Genomic DNA, 26307 nt, shown 5'->3' on the forward strand with positions numbered 1-26307 from the left:
GCTGTCCTTCTCTGCCCCTTTTCCAATTCTAATATATCTTTTTTGAGATGGAGCGACCAGATCTGCACACAGTATTCAAGATGTGGGCGCTGTCTTTTTATCTATCCCTTTCCTAATGGTTCCTCACTTTTGGTTAGCTTTTTTGATTGCCACTGCACAGTGAGCAGATATTTTCAGAGAACTATCCACAATGACCCCAAGATCTCTTTCTTGAGTGGTAATAGCTAATTTAGACCCCATCATTTTGTCTGTACATAGGACTAATGTCAAAGCATGGGAGGTGATTTTATCATTCACCTATTTCAAATCCATCCTTTTAAAACCTTTTCTCAATTCCAAAAGCTACTATTTTCATTTAGACAAGATTTACCCCTTTTTTCAAGCTAGTAAACTAGGTGAAAGAGGATTTTACACTCAAAGCAGACATTAAATTAACACACTTGAAAGCATATCAGTTTTCTATAAACCATCATGCAAACTACAGAGCACTCAGAAAAGAAAGTAACATAATAGCAAAACAAAACACTCACAGCTATAGTCGATCCATTTTTGCCAACACCACCTGTGAAGATCACACCAAAATAGTTTGTGCAGGAGAATATGGTTCCTGCAACAGTACAAAGAGCTGGGAATATTTTCATCTGAATATTCAGCACTGGAATCTTGACAGAGAAATAAAAAGATTAAAATATGTACAATTAATCTAAAATCATGTTTACCTATTTCAAGTAAACTCAAACGCTCCACTTTTCTAACTCCAGATTTGGGTTTTCCTCTCTCCCCAAAAATTAGTTAATATCGGTTTAAATTTCTAGGAAATGAATTTGGGAGGAAGCTATATTTTCTCACCCACCATATTAGCAACATTTCCTGATCCATTTGCTTTTATATTTAATTACCGGAGAAGAACAGTCATGGAGCAGAATCTGTCTCCTAATATTATCCTTCACAATGCTGGACACTTATCAACCAACCTCTAAAACCCGAGTGAGGGGTTCCTCAGCACGGAGAGAACAGAGGGCTAGCACAAGCCAAAGGATAGACCCCACACTTAGTATCCCAGTCCTGAGTGCAGGGAGAAGCCAGATATCAGTGGGGATTAACCTGTGAAGACCCATAAACTGGACCATACCCAGAGAACAGACCAGGTATAATGAGAAGAGGCATGATAGGAAACAGCAGAGAGGCAACCAGCCGCTAAGATTACTTTTCAAAGTAAAAGGGGAGTGGGTGGCTGGGTTGTTAGCAAGGGAGTGAGAAATGAGGGCAAGATGGGCTGGGAAGGAAATCTAATAATCCTCTCTCATCTTTTTGACATAGTGCCTTGGGCGGAGAAGTAATTATAAGAGGAGACAGAACCACCCAGCAACAAGAGTCCCCCAACATTATCCAACCGACTGCTAAAGAACCACTTGGACCCTCCAGTAACATGCATCTACACTCATAACACTTCCGAAATGAGTAAACATGCTCCATAGCGAAGGTCCCCATACGTCTATTTCATATGGGAGCCTAAATGGGTTCAAGTTGTTTTTATTTTAGTATTTTGAATTGCACGCCCAGGCTGGCTTTGAGGCTTTTCTAATAGATAATTCTTAGCACTTACATCATGCTTTACAACTTCAGAGCACTGTGCAAACATCAATCAGTCCATACACACCCCCATGTTTGGTACTTTATTAACCCCATTTTAGAGAGAGACAGGAAGTGACTCACCCAAGTTCACATTGAATGAGTGGCTGGAACTGGGATTAGAATGCAGTAGATTCATGCAGATTTTTTGTTGAATTACAAGGTGCAGTTAGAGACTAATTTGGCTCCGTAGTTCTATCCATGAGTTGCCCATATGGAGCCTACAACCAATACCAAGCGGAGGAGGAGGATTAACAGCACCTCACCTGATTGTTGCTCTGCACTCTGGAGTTCCACTTGAGTAGGAAGTTCTAATTATGCTCTTTGGAACAATCTTAGGGACCCCTCCTACCCATCCTGCTTACTCTGCACTTTTGCTCAAAGACAAGATTCAGACAGTGAAACTGCAGAGTGGAGAAAGCGAGCTGAACTGAAAAATTCAGTAACAAACACACTGTTACTCACAGAGGTGCTCCAAAGCTTGTACCACTCTTATTAAACAGCCTGCCTGTGCTGCCATCTGTTTTTATGCTTTCTTCAGTGGTCAGTGGGAAGTATTTGAGAATGGGGTGATGGGGTTGTGCTTCTTTGTACATGTGAGGAGAGAAGAACAAGAGTAACATTCTGCCCATGCTGGAATCTGGACAGAGGCGGTTTCAGGATGCCACAGAGAAAGGAGTTGCAATAGTCAAGGGGTCTCGTACACTGGCAAAAAACAGGATTTATAATTCACCACTAGGACAGCTCCAGGAACAATGGACAATACGGGCAGTGGAAGCTGTAACGTGGACAGGGCTCAGAGTAGAGTGAGACTACATAATGATAAAAAATGTTTGATTTCACCTGAGCCATATCTATCTTACGGCTCCCACCACTATCACTGATGGAGCTGCACCAAATGGTTAATTACAAGGTCCTATTTTTGCCCAGTGTAAATGGAGCCTACGTGATAGGAGATGAAGGCATGGACAAAGACTTCCGCAGTGGTGGAGTGAAGGAAGTAATATATTAAATTAATGTTGCAAAGCTGTGACAAACCGATTTGCAGATAAAGTAAATGTGGAAAGAGTTCTGAGTCAAAGATTATGAACAGCAGAGACAAATGGATGGCGTGAGTCAAAGAAGGAAACAGGCGATAGAGTTGTGCTGGAGGATGATCCTCATACTTTATTAACACGTCTGTCTTTAGAGTGTTTAGCAAAGGAGGCTGAGATAAAGCCCCAGGTTTACTTGCTCTTTGGTATTCTATATATAATTGTAGCCCATACTACAGTTTTGCCCTTTACACAGCTTGATCTTGCCAGGTGTTGACCACTGACTTCAGTGGGAGTTAAAGGTGTGCAACACTAAGTAGGTCTGAATGTATAGTGCTGAAAAGAGTCCCAGGTCAGATCTTCTTCAGGTAAATGATGCTTCTCTATTAAATCCTTCGAAGTTGATCAAGACTGGTTATGCTGCTGCAACAGCAGGATACCCAATTTCAAAAATAGAGTGCAGTCTGCTTAAAAGTAATGGGATTCCAAGTTCTGCCACAGAGACATAAGCATGTCAATAAAAATAAATGTCACAGTGGGTAAGTGCTCTAATCTGTCCTTGGGCAACCAGTGTTCAGATCCAGATTCATTCACAAAGGAAAATGAGTTTGGGACGCTCATTCATGACTCATCCTAATTTGTTTACCTCCTATAACTAGGCTTGGAAGAACCAGATTTTGATCAGTAAATGTCAATTTCACTGCACACACCAACCAATGAAAACATATTACCATAGACAATAATCAAAGTTTACAGATAGGCAAAGTAAGAAAAATGCTACTTGAGAACTTATTAGAGTTTAAGGATATATACTCTGACTATTTTGACATGTGATGTTGACAATGTGTGTTTTAATGGGTGTAAAGCTCTAACTTTTTGAATCTCAAGGTCTCCTGTCATTAGATAATTATTGTCTGACACCCCGCCATTATTTGACCTTCCCATAATTTCCATAACTGTTATTTAAACTGATAAAAATTGAAAAAAATACTTAAAAATAAACATCAATATAATCCATCAAAACTATAAAAAAATAAAAATTGAATTCTTCCAAGCCTACATATAACTGACCCACAGCTCAACATGTCCACAAACAACAAAACCTCCGGTCACAAGGGAGAATGAGGAAATCAGAGAGAGTCAAGAATGACAGTCATCAAGATGAGATGTGGTCAAGGAAAGGGAACAAGTTGAAGGGTAAGAGGCAGAACACAGAAGATATCAGAATCAGAAACAAGAACAAAGCAGAAGTGAGGATAAAAGAGGGAGAAGGGTTCTGACCGGATGTTATCAAGGAGTGTGGAGATGTAGGAAAGAAGGGAAACCGTTAAAGCAGCAAGTAGGGTCAAGAGAAAGTTGATTGACAGCACACATTGAAACGTGGAGAGAAAGGAGGCAGAGGAGAAGGAATAGTTAATGATGAGACAAGGGAAGGGATGGGGGCAGGGATTAGAGACTTCGTACCACATGTGAAGATACCTCTATCATCAATGCTGGTGGCTGTCAATAGACCAGGATTCATGGAGGCTGAGATACAATGAAGTAGTGGCGCAAAGCTGCAGACAGGCAGAAGAGCAATGTTGAGGGGAAAGAAAAGCACCACTGAAGAGCACATTATGGGCCAGAGGAGATTCCAGCAATACTACTCCATAAAAGAGAACACATTTAAATAGTGGTATTTCTCCCTGTAAATATTTCTTGTGATTGGATTCTTTTCCTTCACAGTTCAGATTCATAGGAGGTAGTGTGGCAGAACAAACTGGGCTAGTCATAGTGGAAGGTTTAAATCAACTGCTCCCTGTAAACTTTCCAATTACCTGAGAGTATCTTTTTGCCTAGTAAAGCATTAGACAAATTTCTTGACTGCCTCTCTACATTGTCTTCAGCTCTTCTCTTATGTATGGCAAACTCCACTTACTACATGAATTAAAAATAATGCATAGCACTTATACATTTTATAAATATTACCCTAATTAATTAATCCAAAAAGTGCCCATGTGAGGTATTATCCTGATTTTACTGATAAGGAAACAGATAAGGAAGGCTTAAGTAATTTACCCAATGTCACAGAGTGAGTGGGTATCAAGGCTGGGATTTGAATTCTGGGTTCACAGGCTCATGTTCACACCTCTCCACCACTCTACACTATGAGGGTGAAATTGACCCTTGCGCAGAGGACCAGCCCAAGGCTAATGCACCCCTGAAGTCTTTATTTTGACAATTCAGGTGGGACTTGAGTAGTGCTCAGTGCTGGTCTGGAGCACAGGGGTCAAATTCCACCCTTAATTCAGAAATACATATACTTTCTATCTATTATTCCTGTTCCAGGAATAACACGTTATTGAGCTCAAAACCAGACCTACCTTACATTCCATGAAATCTATACCCAGCACACTCAGCCAAAGAATATTTTTTACTAAGTAATGAAAGCAATTGTTGCATTTTATTTCTCTTCCAGCATAACATGAAAAAAATCCAAAGAATAATCTATTAAGAGCACCACCTAACCTCATTACTCCACTGAAACCTGCCAAATGGGAATCTCACCTGCAGTAATACTCACCACCTCTCAGGGTACGTCTACACTTACCGGAGGGTCCGGCGGCAGGCAATCGATGTTCTGGGATCGATTTATCGCGTCTGGTTTAGACGCGATAAATCGATTCCGGATCGATCCCGGAAGTGCTCACCGTCGACGCCAGTACTCCAGCTCGGCGAGAGGAGTACGCGGCATCGACGGGGGAGCCTCCCTGCTGCGTACTCCAGCTCAGCGAGAGGAGTACGCGGCATCGACGGGGGAGCCTCCCTGCCGCGTGTGGACCCGCGGTAAGTTCGGACTAAGGTACTTCGAATTCAGCTACGTTATTAAGGTAGCTGAATTTGCGTACCTTAGTCCGAAGTGGGGGCTTAGTGGGGACCAGGCCTCAGAAAACACTGGATTCCAGGAGTCTAACAAGAATGCAGTAGTGCTTTAGCCAGATTTAAAGAGAAACTTCGTAGACAGAGAGAAGGACAGAGTATACTGCATATTTTACTGTACAAAAGGCCAATAAAAGCAATAATGGATGACAGCATAGACACTTAACTATCTCAGAATTTTCCTGCTTTCTAATTATTAGAGGGAAAAGTGGAATGTTTGAGTATACAGCTGAGGTATTTTCATTAAATAAAAGATCTTTCAAACAGAAATAAAACCAAAATCCCTCAGAGAGGTGAACAATGTTTTTTTCCTCTGTCAAAAATTAAATACATGACAAAATAAAACACAGGTTGACAGAAATATCAGGGCACGTTGAATGAAATATCAGGGAAAGTCATAATTCCCATGGCAATACTGGGAAAAGTTTTTGTCTTCTGAAGAAATGCATCCATAAATCTAATAGAAATATTGGACTTCAAAATGCTTTCATCTTTTTGCAGCTAGTGAGACAAACCTTTACACCTCCTGAAATCTGCTATATTAATAGCTATTTGCTGCAGCAAAAATTGCTTGAAAGGATGAAATGTGTTAAATAATAAAGGGAAGACTTTCCAAGCTCTAAGCAATAATACAAGCAAGTTTTCTTCACACGGAATTGTACCAGAAATAGCTATTGCAGCAAAATTGTTTTTAACAACAATTGGAAACAGAAAGCGAGTAGTTATTTTATAGTACAGAAGTGTTTTTGTTTTATTGGCAGCCAGACATCATGCTCAAATAGATGCTACAGACAAGACAAGACAATACACTTTTGAGAAGTAGTTCTGTCTACATGAATTCACAAGAGTTCAATCACATCCTTTAGGTGGTATTTCTTATATGATGTTTGTCTACAAGCTCTGAAATCAAATACATGTTGTGGCAGAAGCCTGACAGATCTTTAACTGAGTCAGGCCCTTATTTTGGGCATTCTGTATATGGCAGCGTAGATTTCCGGATCTATTTGGCTGTAACAGATTAATTGTGCTACAACGCAACGTATTTCACCCTAAAAGAGTCACTGCGAATTGTTTTTTGAACATTTTGATGCTTTTTTCTAAAATTAATGAGAATTTTTTTCAGACCACCTCAGACCACATTAGCTCTTCGAAGTTAAGCAAGGTCAGGCCTGGTCAGCACCTGAATGGAAAACCTTCAGGGAAATCATGCTTCAGAAGGTAATGCTGGCAATTCATTGTGTAGCACATTTCTCTCTGAGTCAATTCTGCACCAGCACTCCAGGATGGTTTTAGATGGTGCTGATATAAAACTGAGTTGCTGAGCACCCTTAGGCCTCAATCCAGCAAGCTGATCCAAATAGGCAGTACCTTATACCCACACTGAACCTCAGTAAAATCAACTGGGATCTGTATGGATGCATGGATCCAACCATGCAGATCAGCTTACAGGATTGGGGCCACAGTCATTAAAAATCTTAAGGCAATTTTCATAAGAGAGAGAGTGTTAACACCTGAGTTCTGACCAATTGCAATTATAGGCAATTACATGCTGCATTCCAAAAATTCCCCCTGTAATTTCAATTTGATAAAGTATTCTTCTCTTTCTGATCTAAAATTGTTATATTTTGTTGATATCTATGTCAAATTGATCCAAAATCACTTTACAGACTTACGTTTACCAATAGAAAATTACTTAGTTCACCCAGAGGTGCAGGTGGACAGTCTACATGAATGATGGTACAGCATGCAAAAGAATGACTGACTGTTTTTCATGTGGTGCTGGTAAAACCAGAATGCACCATCACTGCCATTTGTTAGATATGAAATCATTCACGTTCTTCAAGAACACAAATCTTTTAATCTTACGGGAAAATGAGATCTTTCCCTCCCAAAGGAAACTGATACTGTTCTAAATATGGTGCTCTTCCAGATGTAGACCAGATTAGAAAAAACAAGACAAGAAGCAGAATAATCAGAAATATACATTAAACTTAACATACAATATGAGCAAAATTACCATTGATTGCCAAAAAGGTGGTCCTCCAATCACGGCCAGTAAATGCATGATTATTATGAAGATTTGCACTTCAGTCACATCAATTCTGATTAGGTACAAAAAAGCCAAAAAAGCAGAATTATTTGAAGCAATTTCAAGTCAATTATTTGCAAACTCAGCAGGTCTCCTCTATCATGCACAATAGAAAGGACTCACAATACTGGGGAAAAATTGAAAAGGCATCAATAATTTATTACGCAAATATATTTTTGAGCTTGAAGTAAAATCCATGCTGTAATGTGACTATTTGATTAATTTCACTGCTTAATAAAAACCCATCTTGTCAAAAGGAATAGTTGGAACTCATTTACTTATTTAAATTGACCATAACTAGTTGCAGAAACAAATACAAAGGTTTAACCTTGCCCACCAAATAAAAATAAATAAATAAAAATGTGTGTGTTAATTGTGGGGGGGGGGGGGATTCCCCTTTATATTCCTTCCTCTGCCATCTTGTAAATTATATTGTTTTGAAAAATATCAAACTTGCAGCTAAAATATACAAGCAACATAAAACCCCAAGGAGCGTGTGCAAATGCAAACTGTACAAATTAACGTATTGCTAAAGACTACAATGCAGCAAGAATAGGAAACCCTTTCTAGTTCTCAGTGTGGCAACTGTCCTCAGAGGAGACGCAGGAAGGAGAGCCTTATAGAAAAGGCTGCACTGAAGGAAGTTAAGAATTTGCTTTAAGGATCCTGCACAAGTCTCGCTGTTAGCAAGAGAGAAAAAACAGGGGCACAGAAATCAATGCCAGAAAATGAAATAACAGAAAAAAAACTAGGTCAAAAAAATTTAGAAAGAAAATGGGGTCTGCTATGGTATATAATGTGAATACATTTATGAGGTTTCTAAGGGAATACTAAGGCACCTTAAAGACTAACAGATGTATTGGAGCATAATACATCTGTTAGTCTTTAAGGTGCCACAGGACTCTTTGTTGCTTTTTACAGATCCAGACTAACACAGCTACCCCTCTGATAAGGGAATTCTGTGATTTTCGTGGCATACAACATGAATTAGTACATGCTGTCTCATACGGGAAGACTGTGCAATCAGACTATAGCGATCTGCCCAAATATTTACAATGTATCTTAGTTTGAATTGTAAAATGCCTGAAAAAGGACTCCAAGATCAGCCAATGCACTTACATTATCAATGACACACGTGTGTGTGTGTGTGTGTGTGTGTGTGTCAGAGAAGAACGGACTCCATATTTTTAAACTACCTACTGAAAATATTAAATCTGTATCTGTGGACTTGAATATATTGAATATTAGACTCCTGTGTACCACTCCCCCTCCTCTCTATTGGATATCTGACCTAGTTCTGCAATAGAGCCTCTTATTTGAAACAACTCCCTCCCAACCCAACCAAAATTTCTTTATCTTAGAAACAAATTGATATGAACAAGAGGTTCTTTAGTTAGGATGTGACTATACAGTTACTTTTGATACATACATGTTTAATGACAAATGGAATGAATCAGGATGAAAAGAATCTGAACAGCTGACCTGGTGTGCGGTGTTTTCAATAAGGGGGAATTAGATTCAGAAGCAGACTCAGGAGATTAAGCAGGTGGCAAAGATGATCCACTCAGTCTTGGATGGAGTTGGGTGCACATCATACAGCTTTTTTTGCTTGATATATGAAGTAGCCTTTTGGAAGGGGAAGGGCCAGAAGTATAGAATTACAAAATAAAAATGGAGGGGAACTAAGTGCAGCGTCACCTACACAATACAAGGTTGTTAAGTAAACAGCGTATTTAACACAGTGAACAAGCAATCTTCTCTAATCCTCACCAAAAATGCCAAAAAGGCATTCAATAGGCTCTCATGTTGTCCTATTTTAAAATTTAGAAATACACAGAACTGCTAAAACATATAGGACTAGGCTCATACTTAGACCTTCCCTGACAATATGGGAAAGTGATAGGGTGAATTTACTTACCAGTAGTTGTGTATTTAATGTAGTCATCTCTCATATTTTAATATAAAACCCCTAACTCTGAGCTGTTGATTCCAGCTACCAGGAAGCAAAATGCAAAAACACTAACGTCTCTACGGTATAGGTCCACTTCTTTCCCATCAGTCAAAGAGACTTCCCGAACAACTTCCTAAGTTGTGAAGCGAAGCTGGCAGAGAGGAAGAGGAGAAGACTCCAACAAGTATAATTCCCTTTACTCTGTAATATGTCTTTCCATTATATCTATTATGCCAGTGTGAGAGTAGTAACCATGTGGGTCATTTTATAGGCTGACTTCAACGTGATTAATCCTGTTGGACAATCAGAGCCAGTTTGCAGAAAGATATTAGCAAAAAAGGTTGAGAGTCACCTGAAGATCTGAAATCTCAACCCTCATCCAAACAGATGAAGCGTCTAACATGTTTTAGAAACATCTTGCACAGCTGCAAACATTTGGGTTGTGCAAGAACAGTGAGCTACCATGTGCCTGAACATATTTCTATATTAACTGCCCAAGCCAAGAAAATGCTTAGGAGCTGCTTCCTCTCAATCAATACGCTCATTTGACTAGATGAATGGGAAGGATTTGGAAATCATCATCTCCTGGGGGTGTTTCTAGTGTGGTTTTGCAGGGATCTGTTGTTGGTCTAATGCTATTCAATATATTTATCAATGATCTGAAAGAAAGTATAAAATCATAGTTGATAAAGTTGCAGATGAAACAAAAATCAGTGGAGTGGTAAATAATTCTAAGGACAAGTTCAGATCTAGACAGTGATCTAGATTGCCTGGTAAGCTGGGATCATTTGAACTACACCCCTACCCCAATATAACGCGACCTGATACAACATGAATTCGGATATAACGTGGTAAAGCAGTGCTCCGGGGGGGCGGGGCTGCGCACTCCAGCAGATCAAAGCAAGTTTGATATAACGCGGTTTCACCTATAACGCGGTAAGATTTTTTGGCTCCCGAGGACAGCGTTATATCGGGGTAGAGGTGTATTTTAATACCACCAAATACAAGGTCATACATCTAGAAACAAAGACTGTAGATCACACTCACAAGATGGAGGAATTTTGGAATGCAATGACTCTGAAAGGGACTTCGAGGTTATAGTTGAAACCAACTGAATATAATCTCCCAATTCAATGTAGTGGCTGAGAGCTAACTCAATCCTGGGATGCATAAGCAGGTGAATATAGAGTAGGAGTAGGGAGGTGACATTATTATCTCTATGTACAGCATTCATGAGACCACTCCTGAAATACTATGTTCAGTTTTGGTGTCCACTGTTCAAAAAGGATGTTGAAAATCTGCAAAGTGTTCAAAGAAGAGCTACAAGAATGATTCAAGGTCTGGAAAACCTGCCTTACAGCAAGAGACTTAAGAAGTGCAATCTATGTAATTTATCAAAAAGAAGGTTAAGAAGTGAATTGACCAGTATCATAAGTTCCTACATGGAGAGGAGATTTCTGAAAGTAGGTGGCTCATTAATCTAGTAGACAAAGTTATAATAAGACCAAGTTGCTGGAAGATGGAACTAGACAAATTCAGCCTGGAAATAAAGTTGCAAAAGTCTTAATAGTTGGGGTAACTAATGATTGGAACAACTTACTATGGATATGGTGGATTCTCTGTCACCTGAAATCTTTTATTTAAAGATTGAATGTCTTTCTAAAAGATATGCTGTAGTTAAATCAGAAACTATGGGTTTGAGGCAGGAATTATTGTATGAAATTCTCAGGCCTGTTACGCAGAAGGTGAGACTAGATGATCATAATGGTCCCTTTGACCTTAAAAACGTATGAATACAGGGATCTACCTAACAAACATTCTTGAAGCTAGGACAACGTAGGAGAACAACACTTGGGAAATGGGAACAGAAGGTGAGTGATGGGAAGAAGAAACACTGTATTCCTTCATTCATCTACCTAGAGGACAAACTCAGAATGCTTGAATATCGGCTCTCCTTCCAAAAGTACCTGAGCACTAATGCGATGACTGGGAGTCAATCTATTTCACACACCACGGGAGTAGAAGTATGAATGGGAAGAAGTGAAGGCTCTTGAATTATACAATCTTAAGTGAGTTATTACCAGTGTTTATTATAATTCTGAAGTAGCTGAGTTGCTAAACTGCTTTTTAAAGTTTGTCCTTACCAAGAAAAATAAAGAAAAATGATTGGTTAATTAGGAAAAACCATAATGAAGAACTTGTAAATTTAGGTGTTGATAAAAAGTAGATAAAGGATTACTTGGAAAATTTTAACATATGTCAGCTGCCTAGATAATATTGATCCTATGGGGTTAAAGAGTAACCAAAGTTTGTAAAGCACTTTCAAGATAAAAAGTTCTAATTATTATTAAGGAGCAATAAACTTCCTTGAACCACTGAATTATTTTTGAAAAATCTGGGAGAACTGGGCATATACCAGTAGACTGGAGCAAGAAAAACATGGGCAGGGGCAGAAGCCTGATTGACCAATTTAAATCTAGATTGATTAAAGCACTAAAAAGCTGTACTGTTAAGAACAATACTGCACTGGCCTCTGGGGAAGATGGACTATATCCATGATTCTTAAGCTGTTTTTGCAAACACTTTATTGGGAGTTACCAATATTTCTATGCAATATAAGCTTTAATTTAAAAAATATATTTTTGGCCCTTCTGTCTGCAAAGGAAACTTTCCAAACATAAGCTGTTTTTTAGTAATTAGATTAATGAACTATAAAGCATTGGGTAATATGCAATTCATGGCATTTTTAGTAAGGAATATTTAGAAGTATAATTTATATTTTTAATTCAAAGAAATAGAAGTTTATATGCACCAAACATAAGTGTCTTAAAAAGCACAATAAATATTAAAAACGTATCACATTTATTGCATTACAATCTATGGAGATTTTTTGGCTTAAATACACAAACACCACAAAGATGAGAGAAAAAAAACGTGGGATTTGAAAGTCAGATTCACAAGAGAAAAGAGGAGAACCTTTGGACCCAGAAGGCCTTTTCTGCCTCCATCTTATATAAAAATCAAACTATCGGTCAGACAGACAGATGATCTGTTCTGGTCCAGAGGGCCTGACGCTATGGATGGGAACCACAGAGCAGGAGAGGCAGGCCTAGCAGAAAAAAGGAGGCCCATCACATTTCAGAGTCTGATTTTAGTTTTTCTTGTGCTATTTTCTTATTTCATTAAATGTAACAATAAAAACAAAACAGAAAAAAAGAAATCCAACAGCACAAATACTAAAGCCAAAATAAGAGGGGTCAGCAGAAAGCTTCTTGATTGGGATATTTCAGCACCCCAATCATTTTTGACCACTCTTCCACAAGACTGACAGTTCTTTTGCCTGGTGCTTCCTGATTTAGTGGAGTCTCATAGACTCATAGACTTTAAGGTCAGAAGGGACCAATATGGTCATCTAGTCTGACCCCCCGCATGATGCAGGCCACAAAAGCTGACCCCCCCACTTTCCCTTAACTCTGCTGTTGAAGTCTCCAGATCGTGATCTAAAGACTTCAAGTCGCAGAGAATTTTCCAGCTTGAGACCCCTGCCCTATGCTGCGGAGGAAGGCGAAAAACCTCCAGGGCCACTGCCAATCTACCCTGGAGGAAAATTCCTTCCCGACCCCAAATATGGCGATCAGCAGAACCCCGAGCATACAGGCAAGATTCTCTAGCCAGACCCTCATTTTACCAGCGATGGCCGTTATTGCCTAATTGATTAGAATCCCGTAATCCCATCAAACCATTCCCTCCATAAACTTATCTAGCCTAATCTTGAAGCCAGAGAGGTCTTTCGCCCCCACCGTTTCCCTCGGAAGGTTGTTCCAAAATTTCACCCCTCTGACGGTTAGAAACCTTCGTCTAATTTCAAGCCTAAATTTCCCCACGGCCAGTTTATATCCATTCGTTCTCGTGTCCACATTAGCACTGAGCTGAAATAATTCCTCTCCCTCCCTGGTATTTATCCCTTTGATATATTTAAAGAGAGCAATCATATCCCCCCTCAGCCTTCTTTTGGTTAGGCTAAACAAATCAAGCTCCTCCAGTCTCCTTTCATAGGAAAGGTTTTCCATTCCTCGGATCATCCTAGTTGCCCTTCTCTGTACCCGTTCCAGTTTCAGTTCATCCCTTTTAAACATAGGAGACCAGAACTGCACACAGTACTCCAAGTGAGGTCTCACCAGCGCCTTGTATAACGGAAGCAGCACCTCCCTGTCCCTACTAGAAATACCTCGCCTTATGCATCCCAAGATCGCATTAGCTTTTTTCACAGCCACGTCGCATTGCCGACTCATAGTCATCCTGCGATCAACCAGGACTCCGAGGTCCTTCTCCTCCTCAGTCACTTCTAACCTATGTGTCCCTAGCTTATAACTGAAATTCTTATTAGTCATCCCTAAATGCATCACCTTACACTTCTCACTATTAAATCTCATCCTATTACTAATACTCCAATTTACAAGGTCATCCAAGTCTCCCTGCAGAATATCCCGATCCTTCTCCGAGTTGGCAATGCCTCCCAACTTTGTGTCATCTGCAAACTTTATCAGCCCACTCCTACATTCGGTTCCGAGGTCAGTAACGAATAGATTAAATAAAATCGGACCCAGAACCGAACCTTGAGGAACCCCACTGGTGACCTCCCTCCAATCTGACAGTTCACCTTTCAGTACTACCCGCTGCAGTCTCCCCTTTAACCAGTTCCTTATCCACCTCTGGATTTTCCTATCGATCCCCATCTTATCCAATTTAACCAATAATTCCTCATGCGGAACCGTATCAAACGCTTTACTAAAATCGAGGTATATTAGATCCACCGCATTTCCTTTATCTAGAAGGTCTGTTACTTTCTCAAAGAAGGAGATCAGGTTGGTTTGGCACGACCTGCCTTTTGTAAACCCATGTTGTAATTTGTCCCAATTGCCATATCGTATCAGCTCAGCAGAAATATTTTTTCACCGGATAAGGAAGAGGAAAAATGCACAAACAGCAGATCCCTGATAATTATGAAATGAAAACAAAAATAAATATTTTTTCTTTTGTGAGATTACCCCAATACAAGACTCAAAACCACAATGAACAGGAGTACCTGTGGCACCTTAGAGACTAACAAATTTAATTGAGCATAAGCTTTCATGGGCTACAGCCCACTTCATTGGATGCATAGAATAGAAAGCTTATGCTCACTCAAATAAATTTGTTAGTCTCTAAGGTGCCACAAGTACTCCTGTTCTTTTTGAGGATACAGACTAACACGGCTGCTACTCTAAAACCACAATGGTTTTCTATAACTGGGCCAGATCCTCATCTTATGAGAATCAGCTTAGTTCCATTAAAGGCAACTTATTCAACTAGTACAGTGTACTTCTTTTCATATAGGCACTCAAATTTTAATTACCCAGAATAAACTGGAGAATCACACTTTTTTAGGCTCTCCAGAAACACAGGCCAACTATCTTCTTGCCATTCTTTATTAATATTTATACTGCAGTAACGCCCAGAGGCCCCAAAGAAGGTCAGGCCCGCATCATGTGAGGCACTATATAAACACAGACCCTACCTTGAACAGCTTACAATCTAAGTAAGACAAACCATAACAGAATCATAGAATTAGTTAGAGATGGAAGAGATACTTTAAATCATCCACTCCACCTCCTTGCCAATGAAGAAGATACACTTTGGGTCTAGGAAGCCTTCTTTTAATATTGTTGTAAATTAGAAAGGAAAAAAAAGGCTAGGCAAAGTGTTAAATTTGAAGCTTGAGAAAAAGTCATTTAAACCATAAGACTGAAAGAAAAATATACTGATTTGTAGCAAACGGACACTGCAAAAGGACAACAGAAAACATTAATTCTGCACTAACTTAAGGAGCTTAGCTGTGACTAACTAAACAAAGACATTACAGAGCATCTACCATTGTAGCAACGAGACTAATCAATTAGGGTGGGCTATTAGCAGCAGGAGAAAAAAAAAACTTTTGTAGTGATAATCAGGATGGCCTATTTCCAACAGTTGGGCCTGTCCTGGAGTAGGTGACTCCAGCACAGGCTCAACAAAGAAAGTAACAGAACGCCACTAGTCGTCACCTTCAGCCCCCAACTAAAACCTCTCCAGCCCATCATCAAGGATCTACAACCTATCCTGAAGGACAATCCCTTACTCTCACAGATCTTGGGAGACAGGCCAGTCCTCGCTTACAGACAGCCCTCCAACCTGAAGCAAATACTCACCAGCAACCACACACTACACAACAAAAACACTAACCCAGGAACCTATCCTTGCAACAAAGCCCGTTGCCAACTCTGTCCAGACACCATCATAGGACCTAATCGCATCAGCCACACCATCAGAGGCTCGTTCACCTGCACATCTACCAATGCGATATATGCCATCATGTGCCAGCAATGCCCCTCTGCCATGTACATTGGCCAAACCCAGTCGGAGAACACTTCAACCTCCCTGGTCACTCAATTACAGACCTAAAAGTTGCAATTCTCCAACAAAAATAGACTCCAACAAGAAACTAAAGAATTGGAATTAATTTGCAAACTGGACACCATTAAATTAGGCTTGAATAAAGACTGGGAGTGGATGGGTCATTACACAAAGTGAAAACTATTGCCCCATGCTAATTTTTCCCCTACTGTTACTCACACCTTCTTGTCAACTGTTGGAAATGGGCCATCCTGATTATCACTACAAAAGGTTTTTTTCTCCTGTTCATAATAGCCCACCTTAATTGATTAGTCTCGTTATAGTTGGTATGACAACACCCATATTTTCATGTTCTCTTTGTATATATCTATATCTTCCTACTGTATTTTCCACTCCATGCATCCGACGAAGTGGGTTTTAGCCCATGAAAGCTTATGCCCAAATAAATGTGTTAGTCTCTCAGGTGCCACAAGGATTCCTGTTCTTTTATTTCTTATTTGTGTATCTCTATATAAACACACTGAGTCTCATAAATAAAACAAACTAGAAGTAATGCTAAATTCCCAGAGAAAAAATACATTATTAAACTGAAAATTGTAAGTGAGGAAAATATTTTACAAAGAGTATTTCAGTTAAATGAACAAACACTAGAAAGCAAGTAAATTCTGTTACGATAAAACTTTTTTTCATTGCTCATCCTCTGCCTAAACTCACTAAATTACCATATGCCTATACAATACACATCCCAACATTGGCAGTGAGCCAATACCTGCATGACAGTGTACTGTATTGTATTTACCAAAGCCATGTGCATGAGCACAGACAATACACCAATTAACTCTTCACTTACAAAACCATCTCTCTCTTCTCACTCATCATATATCACCAAGCCTTCATACCATCTTCTCTCATGACAGCTACTGGAAATTTAACTACCATTTACAGAGGAGATGCGGGGGGACAGAGACATAGGGTCACATGCTCCCCCAGATTTCTACGCACTGCCCTGAACCCTGCTGCATACCATCAGAACCTTTAAATCAAGTTGCAGGTCCTCTCTGACCATTTAAACATTTTATCATCTACAAAAGTCAAATTCCCTACAGCTTCAATCACCTAAATATGCATTTGGGTTCCCCTATGTAAGCCTGCCACATAAACGATGGGGAAACATTGCAGTTGCAGACTTCAAGTCTACAAGCAAACTGCCAAAGTATAGGGGCCAGCAATGCCCCTCTGCCATATACATTGGCCAAACTGGACAGTCTCTGTACAGCTTAGAAACTCTCCATGACATAAGTCCATTAATTCATACATGTATGGTGGGATTGTGTGTTTCAGAAATGATGCTAGGGACATTGTACATACATTTGGGATGGAAGGCTGGAAAGGCATCTTTGACCCAGTCCAAGTTCATATTGTGGTTTCTAAACTTCCCCAGAGTTTACATGGAGGTTAGAAGTCCAGAGACGTTTACATAAAGCTTAGGACGTCCTTCAAATCCTTTCAGGGTTTATGACCTCCACAACAAATCATTTCCTCAGTTCACCTTTGAACTGAAGACAATTCACCTTCCAAGAGACAAATGTGAGAATTTTCAGCCTTGAGTCATGCTTTAAGTAATGAGAACAGGAGCTTTTACAGAGAATGCCTTCTCTTCAAGTGTAACTATAATGCCGTTACCAGGATGCACTAATATTTTGATTAAACTTTTCCTTCCTTTGCTTGAAGCCATTGCTTGTTGTACTACCATTTCCTGAGTAATTTTTTCCAATCCTTCATATACTGTCAACAAGAAGGTATTTAAAAGTCATAACATCTAACCATGCTCAGAGCAGGTCTAATTGACATGTTGCTTAAAATGCCATAGGCAACCAGTGGCCCAGCTACAATAATGGCTCCCAACATTAACACAATTGGAGCTGAACCAGAGCAGGAATTTTTGAAAAAAGTCCCCTATTGTAGAAAGATCTTGTGCCGCAAAACTAAATGATAAACACAGGAGTATAATACCAGTTTCCATTTATGCAGCATGCTACAGCACAATAAATTTAATTGGACCAAAAAAAAAAAAAAAACACACCTCTTGGGGTAGAAGTACTAGAATGTTTATGTTGTTTTATTGAGTGGACAACAGGGGATGTATCACTCAATGATTGCCTGCTCTATTCATTCCTTCTGAAGCACTTGGCACTGGCCACTGTCAGAAGACAGGATACTGGGCTAATTGGACCATTGGTCTGACCCAGTATGGCCATTCTTATGTTCTCACAAGCCAAAAAGGTAGTGGAAATTCTCTCTCTCTCTCTTCAAGCTTCTACTAAAATGGTTACAGCGCCTATAAAACATTGTTTGGTCTATACTGGCCATTTTAATATGAAATATAAAGTTGCTCACTGAAATTTGCCATTTTGCTCCATAAAAATGATACCTTTCATCAAAGATTCATAGATTTTAAGGCCAGAAGACCATGATCATCATGCAGTTGTACATCCTGTATACCACCAGTTAAGGAAGCTCACCCAGTAATCTCTCCATCAAGCCCATAACTTCTGTTTGAGTTACACCAGATCTTTTAGAAAGATATCCACTCTTGACTTAAAGACTTAGAATCATAGAATATCAGGGGTGGAAGGGACCTCAGGAGGTCATCTAGTCCAACCCCCTACTCAAAGCAGGACCAATTTCCAACTAAATCATCCCAGCCAGGGCTTTGTCAAACCTGACCTTAAAAACCTCTAAGGAAGGAGATTCCACCACCTCCCTAGGCAACCCATTCCAGTGCTTCACCATCCTCCTAATATCCAACCTAAACCTTCCCCACTGCAACCTGAGACCATTACTCCTTGTTCTGTCAGTGATGGAGAATCATATCCCCAGGTAAGTTGTTCTAATGGTTAACTACCTTCACTGTGAAAAATTTGAGCCTTATTTCTAGTCTGAATTTGTCTAGCTTCAGCTTTTTTGGCACCAGCTCCCAAATTTCTGGGATTGCAAATTTCCTTGCTACTTCCTCCACTTTTTAGAATTAAATAATTATCTCAAAGTTTAAGACCCTGACTTTATAAAAGTGTCTTATCTAATAAATAATACAGCAGTTGAAAATCTCCCATTATTACGATTTCTTTCAATACTGATGTAGCTGACACCTGTGTCATTAAGTAACTCCTCTTCCCTTGTTAGCTAGTCTGGAAAATACTCCCTCCTCCACCACACCCTATTTTTCTAACATTTATTTTAACATGTACTTATGGGCTATTTCTGTTTGAATGCGCTCTACTGTTATGTGATGCAAAGTAAATCAAAATTATTTTAATGGATGTGAAACTCTTGCTTTTCCAGCCTATTACCCATTCTCCCAGCATTCACACAGATCTATAGCACAAGATTTATGCTCTTGTCCCTTTTTAAACATTGCTTTAATAGTTAGCTATTCCCATTTCTCTTCACTATATAGGACAGAGACCCAATGGGGTCTCTGCCTTCCTACTTTCTCTCTCTCTCTCTCTCTCTTTCTTTTTTTGAACACATTCAGAAACTCCCTCATTGCAGTTTCTTTTCAACGATCACATTGTTTCATGTAGCACTGAAACTATTTGTAGTCAGTTCATGTTCAACCACAGGCATCTATCTATTCATCTAGGTTTGCACACCACACTTGTCACTACGTTACTTGAGAGCTTATCTGGAATCTCAGTTACAGCAAACATGATAATTGAAATGTCACATGAAATGTGAAGACTGAAATGGCACTAGCTTTGTGCTGCTAACCATTTTAGCTATACAGTGCAGTGCATTCTTGAAAGGAGGAAAGAGGAGGATGATTTCCCAGGATACAATGTCTGTGGCTCTCCCACTGGCACAGCTCCCCCTAACTCACAGGCATCCTTGCTTGGGGAAGTGACTACCACCTGCTCTCCTTCTCCCGAACACTGGCTTTCCCATTACCACTGACTCTCTCCTGTAACCTCTTCCCAATGCAAAAAATCTTGTCTGTTGACAGAGCTGTTCCCTGATTCAGACACTGCTTACCTCTACTCACTTGTCCCATGTTCTAGCTGGTGCCCTAATCACACCCTTCTGCCAGCCAGACAGCCTCCCTCTCACTACTATGCATATTTGGACTTTGCAAATACTAAAGCAAACCGTTTCCTAGTCACCAAAATGCTAGATTTGTCACATCCCTAATCAGCCCTTCATCTTAGATTGGAAAACCCCTCAAAATAGTGCATGTAATGTCTGATAATCTGATGTAATGTCCTTCAAGAGCAAAACTAACAAAGAGGGAGGGTTCAAAGAAAGGGGGGGGGAAACTGATGCAAGTTCTTGAGAGGGGCACAAGTACAGAAGCGGGGAAGGAAGTGTTTGTCTGGATCCCAAGGGATAACAAGCTAAAGATGAAAAAGGATACATTTAGATTAAGTATTGGGAAAAGCATTTTGAAAAAAAAGGTCAATTAGCCAGTGAAACTGCTAATGATGAAGTTATGGTATAGTCACCAAATTTCTTTAACAAAAAAGCGATACATGACCTTTCCTGAGCTTGAAGCAAGGGTTTGTCCTAGATGGCCAAGATATAACCTTTATAACCTTATCTGGCACATGATTCTATTAACCACCCAAACAATTCTATTTTCTGGTGGGAAAGCATTTAACAAAAACAACTGTCAAAGGCGGTTCCAACCAAATTAATCCAGACCCTTGTGTAAAGAGGTGCTTTCACCATTATGGCTATCTTTATATGCAAAGTTAAAGCCAGCACTGTAAATTTTAGAATAACCAATGGGGGGGGAGGGGGACGACTTTGTTTAAAAAGAAAGTTATCTGTGGTTTTAAGTAAACAGTGAAACATTCTCAAAACCTCATTTCCAATCAGAGTGGATTTTTTACTGCCCCTTCATACACTACAGAAATTGTGTCTTTTAATAAAGCAGTTGTCTGTGAAATATCATTAGAAAGACACTTCTCATTTTCCAAGTTACTCTGTGCATGACAAAAGGTGTTAGCTCTACAGAATCTATGCCATTGTTCATTGGGTAGTATTAATTCTAGCGATTACCGTATAGTTCCAGAACCAGGGCCCCACCATTCCTGTGAAAAGCTGGGATACTATAATACAAAGCAGGGACTCTGTAACATCAAATCCACGTGTGAGGGAAAAACATTTCAAAATACTGAGATTTTCATTGAAGAAGCCCCATTAGAATAGACTTTCAATAACTGCTAAAGAGTATCAAATATGTACTTTTAATCTAGAAAGGTTTCCCCTTTAAAACATTACAATAGTTACAACTAAGATTTTTGGAGGTTTTGGGGGTGGGGGTGGGGGGGGGGAGGAGAGGGAGGTGAGTTTAGCTTTAATAACCGTGAAAGATGATGGCTTGGAAGCCCCAAAGACTAAACACGACTTAGCACTTATATAGTACTTTATATATTCATACAGTGCTTTGAACATTACCTAATTAGACCTCAATGCCCCTGTGAGTCAGATGGGCAAATACTATAACCTCCACTTTATGGATGGGGACACCCAAGACTTATCTACACAAACATTTAGTTTTTGGCGCACTGGGATGTGAATCTACCCCGCACTAGTCTGCCACGGACTAACTGTCCATGTGGACACTGCTGAGGCACATTAATAGTCCATTAATTAATGCACTTTGATCTAGTCCCATTCAAAGAAGACTAGATCATAGCTCATTAATAAATAATAATAATAATGGAGATATCCTATCTCCTAGAACTGGAAGGGACCTTGAAAGGTCATCGAGTCCAGCCCCCTGCCTTCACTAGCAGGACCAAGTACTGATTTTGCCCCAGATCCCTGAGTGGCCCCCTCAAGGATTGAACTCACAACCCTGGGTTTAGCAGGCCAATGCTCAAACCACTGAGCTATCCCTCCCCCCAATAACAATAAAGTGTTAATGTGCATAACCAGCATCCACATGGACAGTTAGTGCGTGGCAGACAAGCATGGGGTAGGTTCACACCCCCGCTTGCTGCAAACTAAAAGTTTGTGTAGACAAACCTTGAGAAACAAAGGTAACATGGCTTGCTCAAAGCCACACAGAAAGTTAGAGAGAACCAGAATTAGAATTCAGGACTGCTTGTATCCAACCCCATGATCTTAGTTCAGACAATGCTGAACTTTTATTAAACATTCACATGCAGTAGCACCATAAGTTTTCCACTGACATATGTGGGCATTGGTAGTGCAAGCTTCCTCACAGCAGCTGGCCAGTATGGCTAAACCCTCAGTTAGTTGCCTCCAGTGAGCAGGGAGGTCTGTCTCCATACTCACTCAAGTCCTTTGTTTCTTGCCAGAGATTGCCAACAAGTGAGCCAAATAAGAGATGGACACCTGTCCAGTGGTAACAGAACTGGTACCAGTGTGCTGATCTTTATTAAATATAAGTTTGTATTTCTGCCAGAAAGAGGGGGAAGAGTAATAAGCTGTGGCATGGTGAAGCAGAGAGATAGCAAGAGGAGCTGAACATATTCCCCACAGAGGCGCAGTTAGAGAATACAGTACCTGTAATAAAACTAAAAGATATTTTTAGGTAAGGCTGAACAATTAAAAATAGAATCACAAAGCCAAAAACTTCAAAAATTAAAGGTCGAGTAGTAACAGATCCACTATATTTTACATCAGCTGTTCACAAATTGAGCTGTATGTAACGGTGGTATGTAAGCTGCAGTTTAAATTTAATTTAAATTTTAAAGTATAGTATCAGAATAAGAATCCACTGTAACTGCATTGATTAAATTTATGAATATGGTGCACCAGATGCTTTTCAATTTTAGGTGTGATGCACTAGGGTTTCAGTGTGAAAACTGCTATTTTATGGTGTATGTATAATGAGAAACAGTAAGTATATTGCCACAGTTAAGGGAAGTGGGAAGAGAAAATTACATGTTATTCTTGGAACCTTGACTTTTATATTTTCTGACTCTATGACTGTATGCAACTTTACCATCAGATTTTTAATCAAATATTGTTTAGCTGTAACTTTACTTAGAGGGATTCCATTGGGCCACTCACCTAATTAAAATTAAGCACGTACCTATGCAGGTGCAGTACCAGGACCTAATTTCTTATACTTTGTGTTTAGTTTTTAAAGAAAGAGATCGGCATTTGAAGCTTCTAAGATCTTGTGGTTTTCCTAGTGGGGGTTGTAAGCATACTGAACCAATGATTGTACAGCAGACTAGCCCCTCATGCCTGTGCAGCATATGCCTGTTGTCTTAACGTTTTCACTGTATATGTTTAATATGCAGTTTAAATTCTACTATTTTTGCTAAAACAAAATCAAGAAAAGACCCTGCTCCTCCATGAAGATTATGTCCCCACCAAGTTTCAAACTCTGGTCATTTTTGCTGTAGTTATGGTCAAAAGTGTGGTTTGTTTTTCCCTTTTCTACGGTAGAGAAACAGTAATTTTATTTACACTTCATAATTGAGGGAGATTTAGCTCAAACTTTTCAAAGATTCACCTTTCAAGAGAACCAAGCAAATGTGAATGTTTTCTAGTGCTCATAGCTTCCAAACCAGACAGTTACAGTGGAAATGGTCCTGAAATCCCTTTCCCACACATCTGCCAAGTGCACAGGGTAGATTACGGAGTTTGAGCACTGAGCTGTGGATTTAGGCATATATGACAAGAGACTGCTTTGCTACTTGAATCTCTGCACTAAAGAGAAAAATGCACAAGAACCCAACATAATTTAAAGGCAAAAAGAAAAGGCTATTAAGTCTAAGGTGCAAGGAATATGACTGTTGAATTTAAATGTATACAAGTGTCATTTCAGCTCATTCTAATCTAACATTTTCATATAAATGAATGCAATGAGATGTGTGAATAGAATGAATACAGCAGTACTGTACAGAACTAAAGATAATAGGGCTGTCAAGCACTTAAAAATAATCGCACTGTTAATAACAGAATACCATTTATTTAAATATTTTTGGATATTTTCTACATTTTCAAATATATTGATTTCAATTAAAATATAGAATACAAAGTGTACAGTGCTTACTTTATATTTATTTCTGATTACAAATATTTGTACTTTAAAAAAACAATAGTATTTTTCTATTTACCTAATACAAGTACTGTAGTGCAGTCTCCATCATGAAATAAAAATAATCAAAAATATACACTTTGATTTCAATTACAACACAGAATACAATATATATGAAAATGTAGAAAAACATTTAATAAATTTCAATTGGTGTTCTATAGTTTAACAGTACATTTAATGGCAATTAATTTGAGTTAACTGATTAATCAACAGCCCTAATAATTAACTGAATTACAGTTAAGCACTATTTCCAGTTATAGGAAATGCATCTTTCTAATTTAAAAAGGGACAGCCAGCATTTCCCCTTACAAAATACAGTACAAAAGAGGAAGACATGTGCAGCAAAAGAAAATCCATGTCAACTAATTAGGGTGGTTTACAAATTTTGCACTGTAATTTTATAAGTGTGTATCTAAGGTTGTGAAATCTTCCTTTATAATTAGAGTTATCCTACAAGAAGTTTTCACAAGATAATTGGGTAGAAAAGCTGTCAGAACACGTATTAAATAAATAAAATAAAAAATGGACTTGAAAATTGCAAATGTAATGTTTTTTAAACCAAAATGGGTTTTGAAAACATTAAGTGGGACCATTCTTGAAACAAACAAACGTTTTAGACCTCATTTCTTATCTTTATTTTGTGTATCTCAGTCATTATACCACAGTAAAGGTTGTATTTTTTTTAATTCATACATATTGTAGCAAACTTTAATTCCCCTGTATCAGAGGGGTAGCTGTGTTAGTCTGGATCTGTAAAAAGCAACAGAGAGTCCTGTGGCACCTTTAAGGCTAACAGATGTATCGGAGCATAAGCTTTCGTGGGTGAATACCCACTTCGTCAGATGCATGTGTCTGATGAAGTGGGTATTCACCCACAAAAGCTTATGCTCCAATACATCTATTAGCCTTAAAGGTGCCACAGGACTCTGTTGCTTTTTAATTTCCCTGTTATTTTAAGGTCTAAATGTCAAACAGTAAAAGACAAATTACTTTGTTTTGGGGGATATCTCCAGCTAGAAAGATCCTTTAGGGAACTTTTGCTTTCTTATTTATACATCCTGCCAATAAGTACTGTAGTAGTCTCTGAAACATAGCAAACAAATTCAAAAGTGAAAATAAACGGGGAAAAATATGCATTTTACAAAAATGGTTTATGATATAGTTGGAGAGACTTATTGAAAAATAAGGAGGCAATAGAACAATTGTAATACAATTGTTAAATATTTGTAACCTGTATTTTAAACAGGTGAAACCTAACATTTCATTTGTTTTCCTTCTAACCGTTAAGAGGAAGGTGAAGAAAACACTAAGAAAGCCAATATTTTCTTACTTGTAATCTACCTCTTCACTGCTCAGCAATTTTATAAATGACAATATTCTAATGGAGTCCTCAAAAGACAACATGCAATGCTAAGAACATTGTTGGTCCCAGTGATTATGCTGGTGCACAGATATATTGTCTAAATGCAGGTTTTTAACTAGAATGACCAGGTTAGATAAAAAACCCACAATTGTGAGCTAATAATGGACTATATTTTAATACAACTTCTATTGGGAACTGAACTTTAATTGTGTTTGATCATTTTTTTGGAGGAGAAAATTAGCATTTTGGGGGTATCTTATTTCAACTTGTGCTAACAAAATTATTATGGTTGGACAGCAGTCATACATGAAGCACACAGAAGAATTAGGGTATTGGCACAAAATAGTTCCATTCAAGGAACTTGTTCTTACAGGTCTCTGTACCAATCTGGGGTTTGTAGGGCTTACTTTGCCTTCCTCAGTTCCTCGCCAGCAGATAGAAACTAAAGAAAAACTTCAGTTAGACAGACACTACTTTCCAGGACACCTTTGCTCAGTTTAGTATAGTCTACAATCCTAGGTCTTGTACAAGTTGAAGATATTCCTGGTATTGTATGAGGCTGATGCACAGTAGATTTGTTTGAATCCAGCCAGGGCCGGCTCCAGGCACCAGCCCACCAAGCTTGTGCTTGGGGCGGCACCTGGAGGGGGGCGGCGCGGCGCTCCGGCCCCCGGGGAGAGCGGGGCCACAGCCGGGCTCGCCGCCCTCCCCCCGGCGCTCTGGCTGCCCTCCCCCCGGGGCTCGCTGCCCTCTCGCTGCCCTGCCCCCTGCGCTCTGGCCGCCGGGGGGAGAGCGGAGCCCCCG

The 26307-nt window shown here is 39.4% G+C and overlaps 1 protein-coding gene across 3 annotated transcripts in view; it reads right to left on the reverse strand.

Annotated features, from left to right (window-relative positions):
• CEPT1 (choline/ethanolamine phosphotransferase 1) overlaps positions 1-26307 on the reverse strand; it is a 47977-nt gene that overhangs the window by 5005 nt on the left and 16665 nt on the right. For all 3 annotated transcript variants that reach the window (XM_024217862.2, XM_024217889.2, XM_024217882.2), the window contains exons 5-6: positions 7603-7687; positions 531-662 (exon numbers count right to left, since the gene is read on the reverse strand). In XM_024217862.2, the coding sequence (XP_024073630.1) occupies positions 531-662; positions 7603-7687 (217 nt within the window). The remainder of the gene's footprint in view (positions 1-530; positions 663-7602; positions 7688-26307) is intronic.

This window comes from Terrapene carolina, unplaced genomic scaffold (assembly GCF_002925995.2).
Source record: "Terrapene carolina triunguis isolate 2854851 unplaced genomic scaffold, T_m_triunguis-2.0 Scaffold191, whole genome shotgun sequence".
In the NCBI taxonomy this organism is placed as follows: domain Eukaryota; kingdom Metazoa; phylum Chordata; order Testudines; family Emydidae; genus Terrapene; species Terrapene triunguis.